The sequence below is a fragment of the Papilio machaon genome, chromosome 10 (genome assembly GCF_912999745.1).
Source record: "Papilio machaon chromosome 10, ilPapMach1.1, whole genome shotgun sequence".
NCBI lineage: Eukaryota > Metazoa > Arthropoda > Insecta > Lepidoptera > Papilionidae > Papilio > Papilio machaon.
In genome coordinates this window covers 2,842,609-2,863,716 of record NC_059995.1, presented here as the reverse complement: position 1 = coordinate 2,863,716, position 21,108 = coordinate 2,842,609, and the positions used below count along the sequence as shown (strand labels likewise).

At 34.1% G+C, this 21,108-nt stretch overlaps 1 protein-coding gene across 2 annotated transcripts in view; it reads right to left on the bottom strand.

The window, feature by feature from the left end:
• Window positions 1–21,108, bottom strand: part of LOC106717540 (voltage-dependent T-type calcium channel subunit alpha-1G) — a 61,864-nt gene that overhangs the window by 5,516 nt on the left and 35,240 nt on the right. The window contains exons 3-25 of one of the 2 annotated variants that reach the window (XM_014511417.2): window positions 16,882–16,993; window positions 16,561–16,694; window positions 16,357–16,454; window positions 14,601–14,772; window positions 11,041–11,317; window positions 10,824–10,916; window positions 10,514–10,746; window positions 10,210–10,324; window positions 9,457–9,564; window positions 9,043–9,193; window positions 8,146–8,342; window positions 7,884–8,067; window positions 7,599–7,809; window positions 7,307–7,516; window positions 6,216–6,333; window positions 3,739–3,894; window positions 3,296–3,430; window positions 2,999–3,169; window positions 2,693–2,893; window positions 2,132–2,427; window positions 999–1,168; window positions 397–560; window positions 24–132 (exon numbers count right to left, since the gene is read on the bottom strand). In XM_014511417.2, coding sequence (XP_014366903.2) covers window positions 24–132; window positions 397–560; window positions 999–1,168; window positions 2,132–2,427; window positions 2,693–2,893; window positions 2,999–3,169; window positions 3,296–3,430; window positions 3,739–3,894; window positions 6,216–6,333; window positions 7,307–7,516; window positions 7,599–7,809; window positions 7,884–8,067; window positions 8,146–8,342; window positions 9,043–9,193; window positions 9,457–9,564; window positions 10,210–10,324; window positions 10,514–10,746; window positions 10,824–10,916; window positions 11,041–11,317; window positions 14,601–14,772; window positions 16,357–16,454; window positions 16,561–16,694; window positions 16,882–16,993 — 3,815 coding nt within the window. Of the gene's footprint in view, window positions 1–23; window positions 133–396; window positions 561–998; window positions 1,169–2,131; window positions 2,428–2,692; window positions 2,894–2,998; window positions 3,170–3,295; window positions 3,431–3,738; window positions 3,895–4,518; window positions 4,685–6,215; window positions 6,334–7,306; window positions 7,517–7,598; window positions 7,810–7,883; window positions 8,068–8,145; window positions 8,343–9,042; window positions 9,194–9,456; window positions 9,565–10,209; window positions 10,325–10,513; window positions 10,747–10,823; window positions 10,917–11,040; window positions 11,318–14,600; window positions 14,773–16,356; window positions 16,455–16,560; window positions 16,695–16,881; window positions 16,994–21,108 lie in introns of both variants that reach the window. The other variant, XM_014511416.2, reaches the window with a different exon arrangement.

Genomic DNA, 21,108 nt, shown 5'->3' with positions numbered 1-21,108 from the left:
ACTAATATTGTACGGTTGTTTACCTGTCAAATAGTCGTTAGTGAGGGAAAGTCTGTGGGGCGTTGGTTTAACCGCTTCCATTCTTACAGTGGAGTCTGAAGAAAATCCTGCTTCTGGCGCTTTCCATGAAACCTATTAAAATTATAATTTGAGTATAACTTTCATAAATCCTAGGTATAGTTTGATTAGTTATCAATTTGCATTATTAATTTGTTGCTGTTGAAACTACATTTAAGAATCTATTAATATTTCATCGTACTCGGCGATGCCAAATAAATAGCTTGTTTATTGAGGTATTTTATTCCTCTTACTATCGCATTCATAGTTATTTAATCGTCAAACTGTCTGTTAGGTTTATCAAACATAATGTGCAATATGGGACACTGCGACCCTTACATCAGGTAGCAATGGTGTTGTATGGGCTGAGACTCTCCTCGTGGGCTGGACTCTTGAAGCGGGCAGTTGTGATTTGTTGCGATTGTTCGGCAGTTCCGATTGCGTGTCGTTCTTGATAACCATCGATGATGATAGTAGAATCTCATTCTTGCGTAAACTTGAACCTAAGGAAATAAGAAATTATGTGTATGAAAATAAAGTTGATCGTAGATACTTATGTAAATGTAATTTTTTCCTGTAACTAATTTGAACCATTAATATCAAATAAAATACATCGTATAATACGTCAAACTTTTCATGGATTTCCTTCATTATTTAATCCCAACAGTTTCGATGATACCCTTTGATTTAAGGTTTGTAATTTACAATTCAATGAAGCGGTTAACGGTAAATGCCAAACTCAACATTTGCATTACAGAATATTATCGAACACGAAACTTACTAAAGTGTCATACTGCTGCGCCGAAGTTTTTATACGTATCCACCATTTAAAAAACAAGAGTTTGAGATATAATTTATAATTGATATCAAAACATCCATCACATTATTTTTTGTCTTTTAATTTTTTATTAGAAACACTTGTTTTTTTTCTTTTATCTTACCATTACAAGTTGTGTGATCTCGACCATTATTAAGTATAACAGCATCAGAATCTGAACCAGTTCTTTGCTTCTTGCGCCGCAAACTGGGTCTAGATATGCGCCAGCTGTAACCTCTCTGTACACGACATTTATCATCACCATTAGCTGTTGGTGTAGTTATAGCGAGGCTTCTGTAAGATATTTAATCATGTTAATTTAAATTTTAATAATTATAATTATCAATACCTTTACTGAAACGACGGGAGATATAACGATCTGAAGGACGAAAACATGATGTGCAGACTCTACGTGAGATAAGAATAGAAAGATGATGATGCTGAACATAATCATTTTAAATATTATAATGATAGTCAGACTAGACCAGGGATGGCGAACTTGTGTATCAGCGTGCTCATTTTTCTAAAGAAACATGTAATCAGGTCACAGAAGCGCTAATAAATAAATTTGATTTTATGATTAATGGGAGCATACCACAAATTAATTTTGTGATCTGTTATTTGCCTGTGATTTTGTGTCGCATGGTATGGGTTAGCTATCTCCTGGACTAGACTGCTACCAGAGAGAACAATCTAGACATGACAATTGTTTGCTACTGAAGTTTAAACAGCGGATGATAATTATTGTAGGGAACATCTTACAATTTTCCGTTCTATATGTCAAGTGACACGGCTATTTTAATCGATTCAGTTATTCAGAGAATATTTTACATATTATAGGTAATATTCATCAATGAAGAGATTATCCTCAAGAAAACAAATACATTAATATTAATAGCCGCTCGTGTTCAGCGTTCGCTCGAATGAATCTCAATATTGCTTAATGAAAAAATATAGCCAAGGTACAACTGGAGAATGTAGATATCTAATATAGATATTATCAAAAATCTTAAAGTAATAATTACAAACATGTGCTATAAAAATATACAATAGAGATCTATCATCAGTTAAGTACAAAGTTAGGGAAGGCCTTTTTGTATGAAGTATCCGTTGATGAAAGGTAGGCAATGCATCTGTATTTGTGGATGTCTATGGGCAATGGTCGCCTCGTATTTCGGAGAATTGAGGTGGCCGTTTGCTCGTTGGCCACCTTTTGATATAAAAAGAAGAAGTAAAGTAATATGAATTTTAACTTACTTTTGTGAGCTGAGTAGACTAGATTTATCGCTAACATTTAGACAATTGTCTTCTTTAGCTATAGTTACTTGTAGATTCTTTTCCGGTAGCATTGGTGATGGCATCGACCTAGGCGTAGTTGGGGTCGTTGCTCCCGGGGTCGTCGACCTCGTTGGTGGAGGACCTAATGTTAAAGGCGGTGGTGCTAGGGACATTGGCGGTAGACGAGCTTTCTCAGCGCCTAGTTGAGCTGCCGCTGAATGTAATGTTAGCGTATAACTATTTGGAGGTTTGAGTAACCCTGGTATACTTGTGCACTGCAACAAACATGAATTTGAACAAGATTTTATGAATATTGATCTTTCACTATTATTATTTATTTTATCTATAGTACATTTCTGTTGCAAGGATTGGAAGCAAAATCGCATCAATGAATTAACTCTTATTCATTGTAGTCATAACTCTATAGTTGCATGACTATTCACATACCGGCTTAAATTCCTTCCCTTTGACGCTTCATAGTAAAAAATCAATTTGCATGTAAGATCTAAGATATCTAAGATTATGGGATCTTGTACTTACTGATGTTCGGTCAATAGAATCAAGACTCGATACCATTGATGATCTCTCCAGACTCAAAACCATGTTGAAGTCCCGAAACGATGCTCCAGGCTCCAATGTTGTTGATGGCGAGTCTTGTGGTGTAGCCGCCGTGTGCGTTATCATTGGCACTACTGTAGTATTCTCTGTTGTAGCTGTGTTGTTCGCTAGCATTTTTGATTCCTAAAAGTTCAACTATATTAAGTACAGTGATTCACATTGCTTAAAGAATACGGAACCAACGACTTCAAGCATATTGAAGTCATATTTTTAACAACAGCGATTTACCTTCTGCAAATTGCATTTATTGGACTGTGCGCAATCTTTGCATAATGTGGGATGATGTGTTGAGGATCTGGTTTTACGTTTCGACTTCATTGCCTTCTCTTTGTGACCATTAACATCATCTTTTGCTTTTCTGACGTCATCAGCGGAGCGCCAAAAGTTTTTTATTTCGTTCTTAAAAATAAATATATGAAATTAACATTGAAAGGTAAGATGAATATAAAAATCACACCTTAATAATTAAAAAAAGATCATATGGAAAATAAGCGAAAAAAACTAATTTTGGCACTACTTTTTCACCTGGGAAAAACTGTCGCTAGAATGGGAGCCTGAATTAGAATCGTCATATTGTATTTCGTTGTGGTCTGAGAAACATTCGCTAGACAATTTTGACTTCGCTAATTCTCGTTGCTCACGCTCCCTTCTTTCGTTGCGCTAAAAGTTGTACAATTGTTATTGTTAAAAATGCTTTTAATAGTTGAATTTAAATATTATTTATTTAAATGATGAATAACTGTGTTTTTAATTCATATTTTAATCGTCTTTGTTAAATTTGTTCTAAAGTTTTTCTTTTTCGAATATGAGCAATTCTTTACAAGTAAATATGTTTTTTACTTTATTCTTTTAAGAATTTACTTTATGTTGAAAGACATTTAAATGTATTATTGCATTTTCATAAGGTATTTTTTTAATTGAATAATTTTTGATACAATAATTCTTATGTTTTGCTTCGTTTTACTTACTTCGGAACTAAAACCTTCGACTAAAATGGCTACAAGCAAGTTAAATAGGACATAATTCCCAAATGTCATTAAAGCTACGAAGTATAACGCCGCCCAATGACTTGTCTTTTCCATGCCGTTGAATAACACAACATTCCAATCTTCTTGCGTCAGGACCTGAGAAACCATTTTATATGTAAGCATTTCATCTCTCACTTACACTATACTACAACAACATTTACTTTAAATAATTTATCTCTTTCTTAATTTATCAAAATAAGCAGGGTGTGCTATCAAATATCTTCGTGTTTATAATCTGTGCTGTGTTGTTCGTTGAAATGCTAGTGTTAAGTTTTTATTGTCGTAAAGAAAGAAAAAAAAAATTAATTTCGTGATTATAATTATGTTAGTGTTAGTAAGTGTTGTGTAAATATGGTATAGTGTAAGAAAAACATACACTGTAATGAAAAAGAACACAGACGGCGACTTGGAGTACACAAGCTGAAAGGGTCCAGCACTTTTCTACAACTACTCGCTAAACAGGCAAGATGCGCAAACTACAGGACGCTCGATTCAATCAAAATACAAAATAAATACATTTCGGCCGATGCTTCTCGACAGTTAACTAGTATTTACAAACGTTATCATTACTTCAAACTTTACAAAATATACAATTAAAGTACTTAAATTTATTAATACTTAACTAACACGAGAAACACGCAGTCATCTAGAAGCACAATCGAAGGGATTGCAAATTAACCGACTCTTGGTACCTCGTCTAACATTTATGTTGTAACTCACCTGGAACACGGTGACGGTCGCCCACAGGATGTTATTAAAGTGTTTTCTGTCGCATTCACACTTGGGATGATGCGAAATAATCTCGGGGCAAGTGCAATCGCGCTCGGTGCCATTGTCTTCGATGTACTTGCAAAACTTACCACCGAATAGATACATGCCGAGTATACTGCACGGCGCGGGTCCGATGAAATAATGAAAACAAAACAAACTGCTATGCGCATACGTCGCGACCGAAACGACCACACCATGTTTTTCACGCAGTCGACGTTAACACTGCGGTAGGGAGTCCATCCCATGTATCACTACACTAAATATGACTTATGTTACGCAGTCAATAATGAACAGTTTAGTGAAATAAAATGTGATTTCAAACAATTAGTCATTCAAAATATAAAACTTGAAGTATATGATATGAGTGCTTCAAACTGTGAAGCATTCGCAGACCAAAAGTGCGTGAGTTCTCAAACCGTAAAACTAGACGTCTTTTAAATTATTGAATTGTTCTTTTGTTCGTGAAATATAACATTTAAAAGCTAAATTAGTTAAGCAGTGTTATCGCCGCCGGTACGCTACCACCAACGGATTTGTTAATGATGTATATTATTTAATTATTTTATAGTTTTATATAATTATTCTGTTATTTAATGCATTTTTCCAATATAATTAAAACACAATCATAGTTTATCATTTTATTAATTCATAACAGTGAAATGCAAATAATGATTTTAGAAGAGAATAAAGTAGGCAAAAGAAAAGTGCAAAAAAATAATTGAAAACTTCCATTCAGTTCGTACCAGAAATTTTATTGAAATCAATGTCATTTCCAAAAAATATATACAAGTACCTTGTTGATTGTGCCACATTAGTAATAAGTTATTACACAGATATAGATAAATGAAAGGAAGAAATAGACCGGTAAACAACTGACAAAATTTTGAAGATAGAGAAAAGATAAAAAATATTAAGATGTGTTAAAAAGAAAAAGTAATGCAGGACTTTAAAAATGAAGTGAACTTTAGCTGAGAAGTAAAGCTACATATATCATGTCACTTAAATTCAAAAGAACACTTCACTTTTTTGTTATAAATAAATAAAATAGATTCTATATATTAGAAGCAGCATGCAAAGAGTGAAAATTGTTTGACCGAGTACAGCTGTAGTGGGATTAAAAGGATCGACGACAAGGAATTAACTCCGCGAATCAGCTCTTATCGACCTCAAGCTAACCTACAATTCAACCAAGCTCACTTACTTAACAATGTGCTTTTGTCAACTTCTGATGGAAGTATCTTACGGCACAACATACAGTGATTGTTACACTAGATGATTCTGGAGCAATTTGTTACAGATGGATCTAGATTTATTTACTACACGGGTTCTAGGGTAGCTGTTATGCGACTGAACGCCTGTTTGACAAAGCACAATGCTGCAAGATGTTTCCTTCAAGTTACAAAAGTTGTACAAGTGACAATTTATTCAAAGTATCTCTTGCAGCAAAGTGAAACGTCGTTTGTGTACTCGCGTGGTTAGTCAATTAGCCGCCGTACAGACAATCTTCTTTTACAAGGATTGTCGTTTCGTGCTTAAGTGTTGACTGCGGACGGACGCAAAGGTAAAAGCGTTAAGTAATATGTAGCAAGTTCAGTCTGTTTTTTGGGTTGTCTGTTAGGTTTTTTTATATTTAAAATATTGAATACCTGAAACACCGTGACAAAGGCCCACAAGAGCGTATCAAAGTTTTTTCTGTCGCACTCTTGTTCACCCTCTTCGTCTTTCTCGCAGAATTTGCACCCGAAGAGGTTCATACCGAGGATGCTGAACGTTATCACGCAATATACGATTAGATAATAGTACGTTTTTAACAGTCCTCTCCAAATGTATTATAAGGGACGAAATAATAAATTGTACAAAAATTCTAAATGTGTAAGGTCTAAAATGGAACGTGAAAATGTGCAGGTATAAATAAATAGAGGTGAAGAAAAAGCACAAAGCGTGATAGGTACTAGATAACAAAAAGTAGATAAGAGAAGAAAAGAGAAAAAATTGTAAATAGTGTGGATAGTGGTAGTGTGTAGTAGGTAAAATGTCACAGACAGAAATGATAGATACATTAGGAAAGATAGAAATGAAAACAGGGTAAATCACTCACAGTTATACAGTGCACGGATCAGGGGTACAAGAGTGATAGTTAATAAGAAACTATTAGAGTTAACAAATTCGAAGAGTTGAATCTAATCTTCTTTTCTAAAGGAAAGTAAAAGTTCAATTGAACAATTCTAAAATATTTGCTTAAAAAATAAGTACTACGCGACAGCTAAAGTTGAAGATTGAATTAAGACTTCACTGCAATAGAGCAAGAAAGTGAAAGCAATGACTTGAGTTAAAAATATATCTATAAGTTGACTTGCACATTACGGTAAATGTCCTGCAGAAATTATTAATCCTCTCAAATTTCTGTACGAAAACCCTTTATATTGTTTTCACGATTTTAAAACTGTGAACTCAATAAATACAATAGTTGTAAGAAAAAACAAAAAAAGAAGAATAGTAGGAAAGTTCTTAGAAAACTCTTCAGGAAATTAAAATAAACTCAGAATTTGTTAAATGAACCCTGTTATTTTTTTTTATTATCATGCATTTTAGAGATAGCTTTAAGTAAAATTTATATTCCTTAAATGACTCATTTAAATAATTGTAATTTTAATATAGTATATGTCGATCTTATTTCAGTAAAAATACACATTTCAAAATATTCCTATGAAATTTAAAAAATAAATCAAACAATTACCTGAATATAAATATGAAAAGAACGAGTAAGGAGAAAAAGACCGCAACGTTGTCCATTGTCCTTAACATAACAAAGAGTTGACGTCGAAGGTTCGGCATGAATCTTACAAGTTTAAGAATACGTAAAAGTCTAAATGTACGCAGTACCGATAGACCAGAACTACCCGCCATGTCTTTGTCATTTCCGAAACTATGTGCTAGTTCAAATGCACTGTCAAGGAAAAATAATTAAGATTAATTACATTAATTTTCGATGTAAATTTGCTCAAAATTTTACAACGTCAAAAGCTTACCTCAGTATTACAATAATACCATCAAACACATTAAATCCATTAGAAATATATTTGAATGGTCCTTCGGCAATAATTTTAAGTACCATCTCAATAGCAAATATAGCAGAAAATACAACATTGCTAATTTCTACAATCACTGTCAGCTCTTCTGGTTGATTATGATACTCAATGCCCATCGACAGTGTGTTAATGAGAATCGCCAAAAGAATCCCTAAAATTATATGTACGATATTATTTTTAAGCTTAACATTTTAAAAATAAATAACTTAATCTCAAAGAAGAAACCTTGTTGAAAGTATTTATGGTTGACGACAGTTTTAATATGTTTCCTCAATAACGATAGAAATTTTGATATTCTTTTCCAGAATGTTGAACACAGATTGCAGACGCGACTTTTTCTCGTTTCCTTTGCCGCTGCTTCCGCCGCTATTAAATCAGCACAACACGAAAAATCTTCTATTTCGACAACCTGGAAATAAAGTTTAATCATTTTGTTCACTGGCTTATAATACAATTAGCAGAATGGCGTATTTTTTGGCGTACTTACCTTGGTGTCAGATTTATCATCACCAGCTCTTTTGCTTATACCCTTAGTTAGTTCTTCAAAGAATGAATCTAATGCGACTTGGCCAGTAGGAAGTGCTGCTGAGAGTGCTCCAGATAGTGCGAGCAGTTCTTGGCATGACATAGTCCCACCTGCAGCTGCACGATCGTCCGCTGTGTCACTTGCGGGCATGTCGAACTCTACGTTGTCAAATTAAATTTCACTACAATGCGTGCTGCTAATGGGATTTGCGTTAAAAATTCAACCCAGAAAGTATTCCATTAACCTAGATCGTGTCAATCAACCAACATGAACAATTGTACTAACACTTTCCAGGTTTTTCGAACAAAAAATGTTTAAATGTTATTTCGAAAAGTAATTTATCAAGCATAGGATTTATTCACTAGAATTCTGAAAAAAAAAATCCAGTCAAAAATTAAGTGCTAGAGTTAATTTTTGATCTGGGTTTATATTTTAAATATAGGAGGGATAAGAGACACATGCCCGGCTAATAGTTCGTCTAGATCTAACACATCTCTAGACTCACCGCTTTGACTCTTAAGCCAGTCACGTTGGCACAATGAATCTATAAATATTTTGTTATTAATTATATGTTTTTATAATTACAGTCTAATTAGTGTTGTACTTTATTCCTACTTATTTTTTGAGATTATTTTAATACCTTGAAATTAAAATATTCCATGTTTAAAGAGCTAAATAGGATATGATGTTCTTTTGTAGAATACTAACGGTGAAAATTAAAACGTCGGAGATAAAACATTAATATCTGAAAATTTTATAGTAACATGATAGACTCAAATCTCTTTTACTTTATTAGTACTCATACATATAATCCATAGACCTTTACTATCATGGAACAAATCTATAATCTAGTAATACCTGTTTGCGTCATTTTCTCGGAAGAGCACACATTGTGTGGATGCGCCGTCGGTGTGGTGGGCGTATGTAACAACACTGTATCGCTGAACATAACCGATGAACGTCGTCTCGCCAGCGACGGCGGCGAGAGTAGCGATAAGTTTGAAGCATTCTAAAAAATAGAATTCATTATTTAAAAGTAAAAGGATATAATACAGAGGGCGGTTACAATGAAAAATATATTTTTAAAGTGATGAGTTATAGCAATTTACATAATTAATTAACTTACAGAAATTGTCAAATCTTCTAAGCTAAGGCTTAGACTGAATTTGAAGAAATTAAGTATATTCAAAATTCAAAATTGACCTTTCTTTGTAAGCGAGATTTTCAAAGAAAGACATGAAAGTAAGAATATGTTTGAGCAAATGAAATTACCTCGAGATCTGCGGCGGAGAGCGAGGGCGCACGCAACAGGCTGGGTCGGCTCAGCGGCTCTTCCCCCTCCTCCGGTCCTATCCCCGTCCCTGCCTTGCCCCCGTTCCCCTACGACACCAATAATAACCTGCCTTATTATTACTCTCTTGTACACAGTTGAGGAAACGCATTTCATTATAATTACCCCTTTGTTCACAGTTGAGCAAACGCATTTCATTAAAATTACCCTCTTATACACAGTTGAAAATGTGTAACGTAAATCCAAGAAGTCAAAATAATTGTTATTATTCTAATTTAATACATTGTTGTTTGTTTAAACAAAGCAAGACTTCACAATGCCAATATCATGACTGTGGTGGTCTATCAAGAAACTACATAGCTTTTGTTATAAGGTGACAAGTGAGCAAGCGGCCACCTTAATTTGCAGAATAGCGAAGCGACCGCTGCCGATGGACATCCATAATTGCGGATGCGTTGCCTACCTTTATTTGACGGAGGAGGGGATGCACAAAAAGAGAACATTTTCCCTTATTATGCGTCCTCGCCTCCGATAAATAGACTTCCACTTCCCATGTTTTCCTTAGAAGAAAAGGTCTCCTGAACGAACACTCATCAGACAAAAAAAAGGAATTACTTCCACATCACGTCTGTGTAATCATAGCAATACCATGACTCTTCGAGTCGACTCATTCGTGCAACAGATAGCGATGTTACTGACCTCCACCACTATTTTACTATGTAAATTATAAATACCTGTGGATGTGCTCGAGGACAGCAAGGATGATGTTGTTTAGGCTTGTTAGCTGGAAGTTGAAGAGTTTCCCGACTTTGTCGCCAACGTATCTGAGCTTTTTGGTATCGGTAGACCCTAAAAAGTTGTAAAAATGGTTCAATGTCTTGATTTATATGTGTGAAAAGAAAGGATACAAATAACGGTGTCGATTAAGAGTCACTTCGACTTGTATCTGGTATTTAAATTTGATTATCGATCAGTTCGGATAAAATATCTTCATAATCATATGGGGAAACAATTTAATTTATTTTAATGTCATTTTACCTGATTTTCTTCGCCATTCTTCTTTTAAATCTTCTCCATAAATGGGCAACATATTTAACGATTTCTGCATAACATGTAGCAGGTTCACTATTATTTGTTGACGATGCCAATGTAGATGATGACGTAAAACGAGCTCTTTCAGCTCGCATTCTTTCCATTTCACGTTTCTTTGTTTCACTAAATTGTGTTGCTATGACGACAAGGCATAGGTTGATCATGAAGAATGATCCGATCTGTAACAAGAAATCTTAACTGCAGTCAAAAATACTCATCGTCCTAAATTTAAGTATTGTTGGTAAATTAACATTACCACAATTAATAGCACAAAATAAATCCAATCCCAGAAGCTGTGAGCATCTTGTACATAGTACATAATGTCTGTCCATCCTTCTAAAGATATTACCTGTAAATATAATAAAGTTAAATCCAAATTAAAGTAAGAAAAAAACGCAATTTATTTATAATATTGACAGATTGAAATTCTAAGAAAATTAAAAGTGTGTTAAAGGAAAATTGAAGAAGATTACCAAGAAAATGGCGACCCAAGCTAAGCCAATGTTGTCGAAGGAAATCGTGCCTTGAAATGGATTAGATCCTCTTTCTGTACAATTCGTGTAATATTGATTCCAGTCAACGCAAGACGTATTCGTAGGTCTATTATAAGAGAAGGGTTTTGCAGTCTCGTTGCAGACGAGAGGCCCGTATCGATACGGTGGGAAGTTGCCGCATTGATGCATACCGCTGTCCTCCGGAGTCGTGCAAATATAATCCAATTCTTTGGAGAACTCGTAGTGAAACGATATGCTGTGTACAATAATGTTTGTATTAGAAATTTTATACACATTGTCTTTTAAATTTAAAGGCAGCCTGATTTATTTTGTATTGATTTAAATTAAATTGTAGACTAGAAATGAACATTAATACCCTTACGTGTTGTAGAGCCAATCATTTGTATTTATGTTATTGAAGATTATTATTTAGTAGATTAGTAAAATTGTTTCAGATTATTCATATGGAAATCGTTATGATATGAATTATGTATCGAAACTGGTCAGGCCACAATTAAATTTCTTGTATTCTACAAAGCCGGACGTTAAGCTTTAATGGACATAATTATTTGAGGTAAAACATGCAACCACTGTAGTACATGCAATGGTAAATCATGCAAATAATAAAAGTTAATAAAGTACATTTTGGTGGGATAATTAACTATGGAACTAATAAGTCTGATTTAGTGAGCACAGAAGATATACAGATTGTCAAAATATTAGACATGGAAGATGAAATGAAAACAATAGACTAACTGAAAGTATCGGGCATTTTGCCCGTATTAGCTTTTTTTGACCACAATTCTTAAATCTAAAGTTATAAAATGTGTTAATTGTTAAAATTAGGTATTAGTATTGAAACTGTTGGGTTGCGATATTTATTAGAAATAGGTGATATTGACTAAATAATATCGAAAATGTGTAATGTGAAAGATATGCTAGATATTACCATTTTAAATCACATTGTAAATTCAGGGAGTGTTTACTTAACTTTGTGTTGATTTTAAGGTAAAAGTACTTTCTATGAAATTTAAAGTGGAGTAAACTATGGAGTAAAATATTCACAGATATTGTTATATACGAGGGGAGGTCCAAAAGTTCGCGGAATGGAGGGGATGGAGTGGGGATAGGGTAGCTCGCTTAGTGTCATACTAATTGGGCACTCATAATTAGTATATATATAACATTTCAACCCTATAGTGCCATTCGTTTACGAGTACTCGCCTGCTGAACAAGTCAATCCGGAAGCAAACTGCAACTATGGAGAAAATTGAACATCGCGCTGTGATAAAATTCCTTACCAAGCAAGGAAAAAACGTTCAAACCATTTTAAATGAAATGGAAGCCGTTTATGGAGATCAGTGCCCTGGTAAAACAATGGTTTATAAGTGGCATGGTCTTTTTAAACATGGTCGAGATTCAATTGAAGACGACTCTCGCTCTGGGCGGCCAGCTGACGCCACCACATCAGACATCGTCGAAAAAGTCGAAAAACTTGTACTCGAAGACACACGTTTGAAGAAGAAACAATTATCTGCATTTGTTGGAGTATCAGATACAACTATTTTGCGTATCCTGCACGACCACCTGGGCATGACAAAAGTCAGTGCAAGATGGGTGCCGAGAATGCTCACGCCGCTTCAAAAACAGCAGCGCGTCGACGCGTCTAAGCACTTTTTGGAGTTGTGTGGAGACGAGCCCGTGCAGATTTTGGAGCGGATTGTTACTGGAGATGAAACATGGGTTCATCACTTTGAACCTGAGTCCAAACAGGAGTCCATGCAATGGCACAAAAAGGGTACACCACCTCCCAAAAAATTCAAGGTGTCAGAATCGGCGGGAAAGTTGATGGCCACTGTTTTTTGGGATTGTAAGGGAATATTACTCATTGATTATAAAGAAAAAGGTACCACTATAACCGGAGAATACTACGCACTCATATTAGAAAAGTTAAAGGAGTCAATTAAAGAAAAACGTCGAGGAAAATTGGCCAAGGGTGTGTTGCTTTTGCAAGACAACGCGCCGGTTCACAAGAGCCGAGTTGCCATGGCTGCTCTGCACACACATGGGTTCGAACCACTTGTTCACCCACCCTACAGTCCAGACCTGGCTCCTAGCGATTTTTATTTATTTCCAAATTTAAAAAAAGAGCTAAGGGGAAGGAAATTTTCCGACGATAATGAAGTGAAGGAGGCAATTTCGGCCCATTTTGAGGCCAAAGACAAAAAATATTTTTTCGATGGTTTAGAAAAATTAATTCATAGATCGAATAAATGTATTAGACTTAAGGGTGATTATATTGAAAAGGAAAAATAAATTTATTGTTGTATTTCATTGACAACCCTTTCATTCCGCGAACTTTTGGACCTCCCCTCGTACATAAATCCATGTGGTAACATTTATATTTATAATATGTGTGTTTAGAAAAAACAATATAGACAAAATGTAGGTACGTGTTTTAAAGGTCGATAGAGCTAACCAAATGCTTTGAGTAATTTTGTACAAACTGGCAGTTCTAAAACCACGAGGTTGTGGTTTATAAAATAAAAATTTCGCGTTAAACCTACGTAACCGTAGAATTCCACTACCGTGACACTTAGTTAGGTAGATATTATCATCCCTTTCCTTCTCATCGACAAAGCAGGGACTACAATATGTTTCAATGCGAGTAACACGACAGTAGAATTGTTCAGTAAAACTGCCAATTCGTGTAAGATAAGCAGATATAGCACATCTGGACGGCAGATGTGTGAAGGTACACGTGACAACAAATCTTATATCAATATCTTAACAGAAACACTTAGATTCCCAATTCCTTACGAGTTCACTCTGACGCGCACCCTGTACCATTCTGACAGGTCTCTGCAACATAAATTGACGATGTGGTGATGGATGTCATGATCCTAAATCTCTACTAAAACAATGGAATGTCTATCATTAACAATCAAAATGTGACGGTGGCCATGGTGGCCAGTTACTTTTGATATTAATATTTTTTTTTGTTGCGATTTGGACATGATTTCTATTTTATCTATTCTACAAAAAGTTTAATTTTTTACTACTTTGCACTACTTTATGTTTTAAAAGTATTTCAGAAACAGTAAATAGCCATATTTATTAAGGGGGTTTTCTAAATTAAAAATGTTTTCCTTGTTTTTCTTTGTGTGTGTTTGTTTGCTCATATGTAATTGACAGTATGCAATATTTAAGTGTGTTTGTTAATAAAGTATGTGAACAGTTAAAATTCCAACATGCGCATATGTTAGTAACAATAAATAAATAATGTATAGCGATAAATGATGCGGAGCAGCCGTGGACGTGCTCTTTCGAAGTATATAAGCGTTAAATATTGCATGCAGTCAACTTCAGCAATGGGACGTGCTACTAAGACGAGCTCTCGAATTAATGATACAATATGGAATGATAGTAATCATTACAATTCTCAATGTATCGTTGAACTCACACAGTAATCATCAAAACTATCATTAAGGTACTCATATATCTTTAGAGCGTAATGATTAATGTAAATAAATACTTACTTTGGTCGTAGTACATTTGGTGGTAATACCAATTCGCAGCGTTGTCTCAGTATTCCCGCCCAAAGTTGGACGCCGACTATTCCGAATATGAAGAAGACGAAGAAACATAGAAGTAAGACATTACCGAGCATGGGTAATGTGTCCAACAGCAGCATTACCAGTATTCTCATACCTGTCAACATGAAAATTGAAATTATTTTTTTATTTCCCATTGCTTCCACACACCTGTGTAATATAATTTCTTCTATTTTGATAAATTGTTGTTGTTATATATTCCACTTATTTTCTTAAAACTGGTTTTAAAGTTTTGTAATATGTTTCGATTCTTACTATGTTGTTAATTATTTTGGTAAAACATTTAAAAATCAAATAGAATTTTGCAGTTCGTAAAAAATGGTATTCTTACCACGATTATGCTGTTTGACCTCCCGATATTTCTACCGCACAGTACCAGTCAACCCGTGATCATGGCGCATGCAACTGTGCGGAAATATCGGGAGCTCAAACAGCCTAATCGTGGTAAGAATCCCGTTTCTTACGAACAGTATATTAGTAAAAACCACGAAACTTTGAAGTTACATAAAAATTTTGCAGTTTGTATTAAAATAAATATTACCTAAAAATAGCACAAAAATGTATCTTTTTATATACAACTGCAGGTCGTAAAAATACACAGAAAAAGGTAATGAATTGCGTGAGGTCAAATTACAACAGCTGCATGCTCAACCACACAACGTGGCGCAATTTAATTTGTGGAGCTTGCATTTTCAGTGTTATTTACATGTCCCTGTCGAGATTTTCACGAATTTTCAGCGCGGCTGTCTTTTGTTCGAATGCTCGAATCAATATCCGACTGGTCGGAACGCGTGATTTGGTAACGATTGACGATTTTTTGTGGTTTAGATTGTGTCGAAATAATTTTTGTATTTAAATTAAAAAAGTTTAAAAATCCTAACTGCTTCGTATATAGATGAGCTACATTTTACGACATAATATTGACTAGTTACTCAAAGTTGCTTTGCAAGATTTAGATTGCTCAGTAAAAAAGTTTTTTTTTTTTGTAATTACTATTTTAATTAAAAATATCGATCTATGTACTGTAATCCTTATTATCTACTTCTAAAGACTTTCAATTAATTCGAAGACAGATAGAAACCAAAACTACGTACGTTTATTTTAAATGTATACACAAAACCATAGGATAGAGCGTATACAAGCACAACTCGTACGATCTGTCGCTACGATTTCGTATTTCAATTTGGTTGGGATTTCAAGCTCGGTTTAGTTAAAATTCAAACTCTCAAATCAATTTTGTCGTAATACTGTCTGAGGGTCGGAGTGTTTGTCAGAGGCCGCGGCGTACTTGTTGCGCCGATCGATCTCGCCCCCGCCCGCTTTCAATCCACGCTCCGGGTTCATTTCTAAAAGTGCCCCGGCTATATGAGCTATTTCAACGGAAAATTTTCTTTATAATATTTTCATTGGACAAACGAAACGGCTTACGTAATAATGTAGGAAAATTGCTGTATTCAGATTTTTAGATTGCACTAAGATTTTTGTAGCGTTTATGATGTTTTAAAGATTTGTATAACTCGATTGGAATAGTCAGAGATTTATATAGTATTTAGTTGGCTTTTAATCCGTCATTACTGTATAATAATTCAACAAGCATGTTGTAAAGGTACCATATAATATATTACTATAAAATTTGTCATTTAATTTTAATTTGTTTACTTTTCTTTTGGTCAATACTTACTCGGTATCCGATTGATAGCTCTCAGTGGTCGTAGTACTCGTATTGTTCTAATGGCAGAAAAATTTATATTTTCCACATTCAATGTGTATTCCACAGCCCTGGATAAAACATATAAAATTCCATTGCAATCGGAAACCAAAATTGTTATACGAAAACTGGAATTTGAAGTTAAAATTATATCTTATTTGGACGTCAAAAACTTACCCCGCCATCACTATAAAGAAATCGAGACGGTTCCAGGAATCGGCCAAGTATGTGCCATGACCGTATACTCCCATCGCAACCATTTTAATTGTCATTTCCAATGTGAAGAAAGCAAATATAATATCGTCGAAGACCTGGAAATAATAGGAAAAAAAAAATCTTTAAGAAAAAAGGCTGTTTAAAAATCTGGTCTTCTGATTTTCAAGAAATGGATTGAAACTGGCGACAAAGAAATTACAAAGCAGAAATTATGGAATGTAACGAGAAAAATAGCGCCCTAGTAACAACTATATTAGGTAACGTTTTATAAGACATTGTTACCTGTAATATTTTGCATCTGTTTGTAACGCACTGGTCGTCGACGCATGGCTGGTACATACCCAGCGTGACGCAGTTCAGAAGGATCACCAGCATTGATATTCGTTCGAACCATGTGTTACGAGAGTTAAGGAAAAATACAATTAAGAGTATGTATCATCATCATCTCCCTGTCCTTGTCCCACTTACGTAGTGTGCCAACCCTAGTGTACGAGGTTTCCGTTCTATAGATATTTACATGACTGCAATTAAAGCTAGTACTTCCTTGCTCAATCCATTCTATTATAATTACTCTGGCTTCAATTTTAGGAACACCAGGGTCTATTGAAGTAGAGCTCCTGATGATTGATTGCAAAAAGATGAAACAGACGCCATGAATGCTAAAACAACCGTAATTCTAGATTTCATTTCATATACAGTAATTGAAACACGTGTAGTAAAATTAGCTATGAATTTTAGTGAACAGTAAAATAGTACTTGAAACATGGCCAGCGTAGTTATAATGAATTAGCCAATTGTATTTGCAAAATTCAATGACCGTGCAGAATGTTGTTTTGATGTAGTTTTCTAAATTATTCAGAGTTATTAATAACCAGCTGTTGTATTAATGAGCAAACTTTTTGGTGACCCTAATCAGGAACTATATTGTACACTTAAGGCAGTAGGAGTTTGGCCTTTTTCCGATACTTGCAATGTATTATTACTAATTGATACGTGAGCTTTCAAATAATTAAGAATTTATAAAATATTGTTTTTAAATTTATATCAATTCCCAAACAAATAACGAAATTTTATATGACGTCCATATTCAAAATATTCTTACACGTTGAGATATACTATGAAGGATAGAACATTTGTTGTAAATAAAATACCAGAGGCATAGAAATTGGGGGCAATTAAATAAAATATTAGCTGTAAGCTTTAGTCAGCGTTGCCCGCCGCACCATAAAATGATCGTAAAAGTTCTGGAATAACAAAAAGCAATACTAAACCATTGATTTGATAAAAGTTAATAAATAAAAGTTTTATTAATATATTTAAATGAAAATAGTAAAGCAATAAAATACATAAAATTAAATTACCTAAATTACAAGAAGAAAACAACAGAAAGCTTAAATGTCGGCACTGCCAGTTAGATCTTTTTAACGACAGCAATTAGTTTCACATATAAGATTGAACCTTCAGTTTTTTTTTTTGTAGCCGCCTTTCCATTTAGTTAATGATCTGTAAAAACTATTCCAACGCCCACCTACGACCCTTGTAACACCCCGTACTTTGAAGCAAGAAAATAAATCCGAGTACGTATTTTAAGGACGAACTTTTCTTTTACCAGACGGTACAAGATTAAATAAAATCTTAAGAAAATGCTGTCGTCGTAAACCTAATAATATCTAATACTAGCTTTTACCCGCGACTCCGTCCGCGCGGAATAAAAAAAAAAAATAGAAAACGGGGTAAAACTTATCCTATGTCCTTTTCCTGGTTCTAAGCTACCTGCCCACCAATTTTCAGTCAAATCGATTCAGCCGTTCTTGAGTTATAAATGGTGTAACTAACACAACTTTCTTTTATATATCTTAATATATATAAATCTCGTGTCACAATGTTTGTCCTCAATGGACTCCTAAACCACTTAACCGATTATAATAAAATTCGCACACCATGTGCAGTTCGATCCAACTTGAGAGATAGGATAGTTTAAATCTCAAATTATAGTCGCAATTTTAATTTATTGCTATTTTTTTTTAACTGCGCGCGGACGGAGTCGCGGGCGTCAGCTAGTATAGATATATAATTCTCGTGTCACAGTTTTCGTCACCGTACTCCTCCGAAACGGCTTGACCGATTCTCATGAAATTTTGTGAGTATATTCAGTAGGTCTGAGAATCGGCCAACATCTATTTTTCATTTTTTTGTAACTGCGCGCGGACGGAGTCGCGGGCGACAGCTAGTAACATATAAAATTCTCGTGTCGCGGTGTTTGTTGTTAAAGTCCTCCGAAACGGCTTGACCGATTCTCATGAAATTTTGTGGGCATATTGAGTAGGTCTGAGAATCGGCCAACATCTATTTTTCATACCCCTATTAAGTTTTTTTTTAAATGCGCGCGGACGGAGTCGCGGGCGACAGTTAGTATGATATAGATATACTCGTATGTTATGTCTTCATTTACCAAAAGACTTCATTCACCAAACAAATATTAAATTGCACGTTTACCGTTCTCGTAGTTCGCTTTGTAATCCATTTAGCAGATACTTTGTATTATTATTATGAACGAGCTAATTCCAAAGTATTTTTCTGCCTGGAAATAAAAAATTAGTTGTGCATTATTTCATATTTTACTCTATATCTATTCCAAACTTCATCCATATCCCTTCAGGCGTTATGGATTTACGTTACAAACTTCCATCGATCAAAACTTATGACAATGTAAGTATGGTATACCGCTAAAGTCGACGATGTTGATCATAATCATAATTGGCAGATATTAGTAAAATCTTGTTTTATTTTCCTTTCTCGAAAATCTTATATCGACTTGTGAGTGTGTGAATTGTAATGTGTTTTGTCGTCTAATCGAAACATATGACAGATAGCAACGGTTTAGCTTTTGTTCGTCGAAGAGACTGCAAAGGCTTGTTTGAATTATTAAAGTGGAGAGAGGTATGCTAGCAACAGATCTGTATTAGAATATTTTCCGTTCCGTTCTTTTGGATCAAAATTTAAATGGAAAACGACTTCCTAAAATAATTGCAATCGTTGCAAAAACAAAGACATGAATGAATATGTTTTTTTCTTTATCTTTGTATGTTTTCATGTACGATTCGTATAATTTTTAAGGTTTTCTTTTAATTGTTTGAAAAATTACTTTATTTCAATTTATTGGTTAACTTAGACATTCGAAAAATGTACAGATTATAAGAATTCTTACATTGTTTACCGATTGTTTTAATATTTATTAATTGTACAATATCTGTGAAATATTTTCCGCCAAATAGAAATTCTCCTTTGAGAAGACGAGCTCGCGATAACGGTGATTTCAAATCATCGAATCGCTTTCTCCCTTTAATATTTCTCTCCTCACAAAAGACTGGCGTTTTTAAATGAATTTTGTTCTGATGAAAATGAAACTGAACACCGTAATGCTTTTTACAGTTCCATTATATTCGATGATACTACACGACATTTCATAAATATAATAAATTCTTTGGTTAAGATTCAACATAAAAATATTAAAATTGAACAGGATATATAGGATTAAACCTATATAGGATAGGATTTTACAGGATAATTTTTTTTCTATGTATTCCTAAAGGAAAAATTTGATCGAAATTGTACATGGAATACAATAGTTACGTTTAAAAATAAAGTTTATTTCTATCTGCCCGGATTCCTAAATAAAATGTATTGTGAACTCTTGATATTTATAACTGTTTCTATTTCTGGTAAAATTTAACAGAAGTGTTCTATAGAATTTCGTTGATTGTATACTGTGATGACTTGATACATAGCTACAATTAAATGTTAGCTCAAATTTGCTTTGAACTCGAATTCGGTCAAGCATAAATTTCTCTTTGATCACTAAAAATTCTTCGACACGTATACTCTTAAATTTCTTTGTTCCGTTTATTGTTTATTTTACTACACTGTGACCAATAGCGTCATTTCCAGTTACGAATAGGATTTTGCTGAAAATGAAGCAGTAAAAGTAAAGTCCTTTTCGTTGAAACTCAAAAAACTTTAAGCTTGTACCGGAATAAAATGAATATGAGAAGATTTCTATATCTTGCATAACATCGACCACATTTGCATTATTCAGTTCCACTTTTCGATAAACCAAACGCAGTAAATTATGCAGATGGCTTATTTTAAACTACTTTGAACTGGAATCGCGGTGTTGATTAAAAAATATAGTGTTCGATCATCAAAATCGAAACAAAGGTAAAACAAGTTTCTTTGTACGTATAATGTTCACTTATAAAACCTACAGTAAAAAAATATTTCCAAAGCGTTTTTGTTATAGTTTAATATGTAAATCTACAGCTTGTATGTGTGAAAGTTGAAAAGAATTACCAAGTTATGAAAATTAAGCAAGTTCTATAATATTTTATTTTTAATAAATTACGTTCTCATTTCATTTTTACTTAACTACTTGTAGGCATTTTTAATTTTGAAATATTTTCGATTTAACACTATGTACACTAAAAAAATATGGATGCTGAAAAGTCCGTA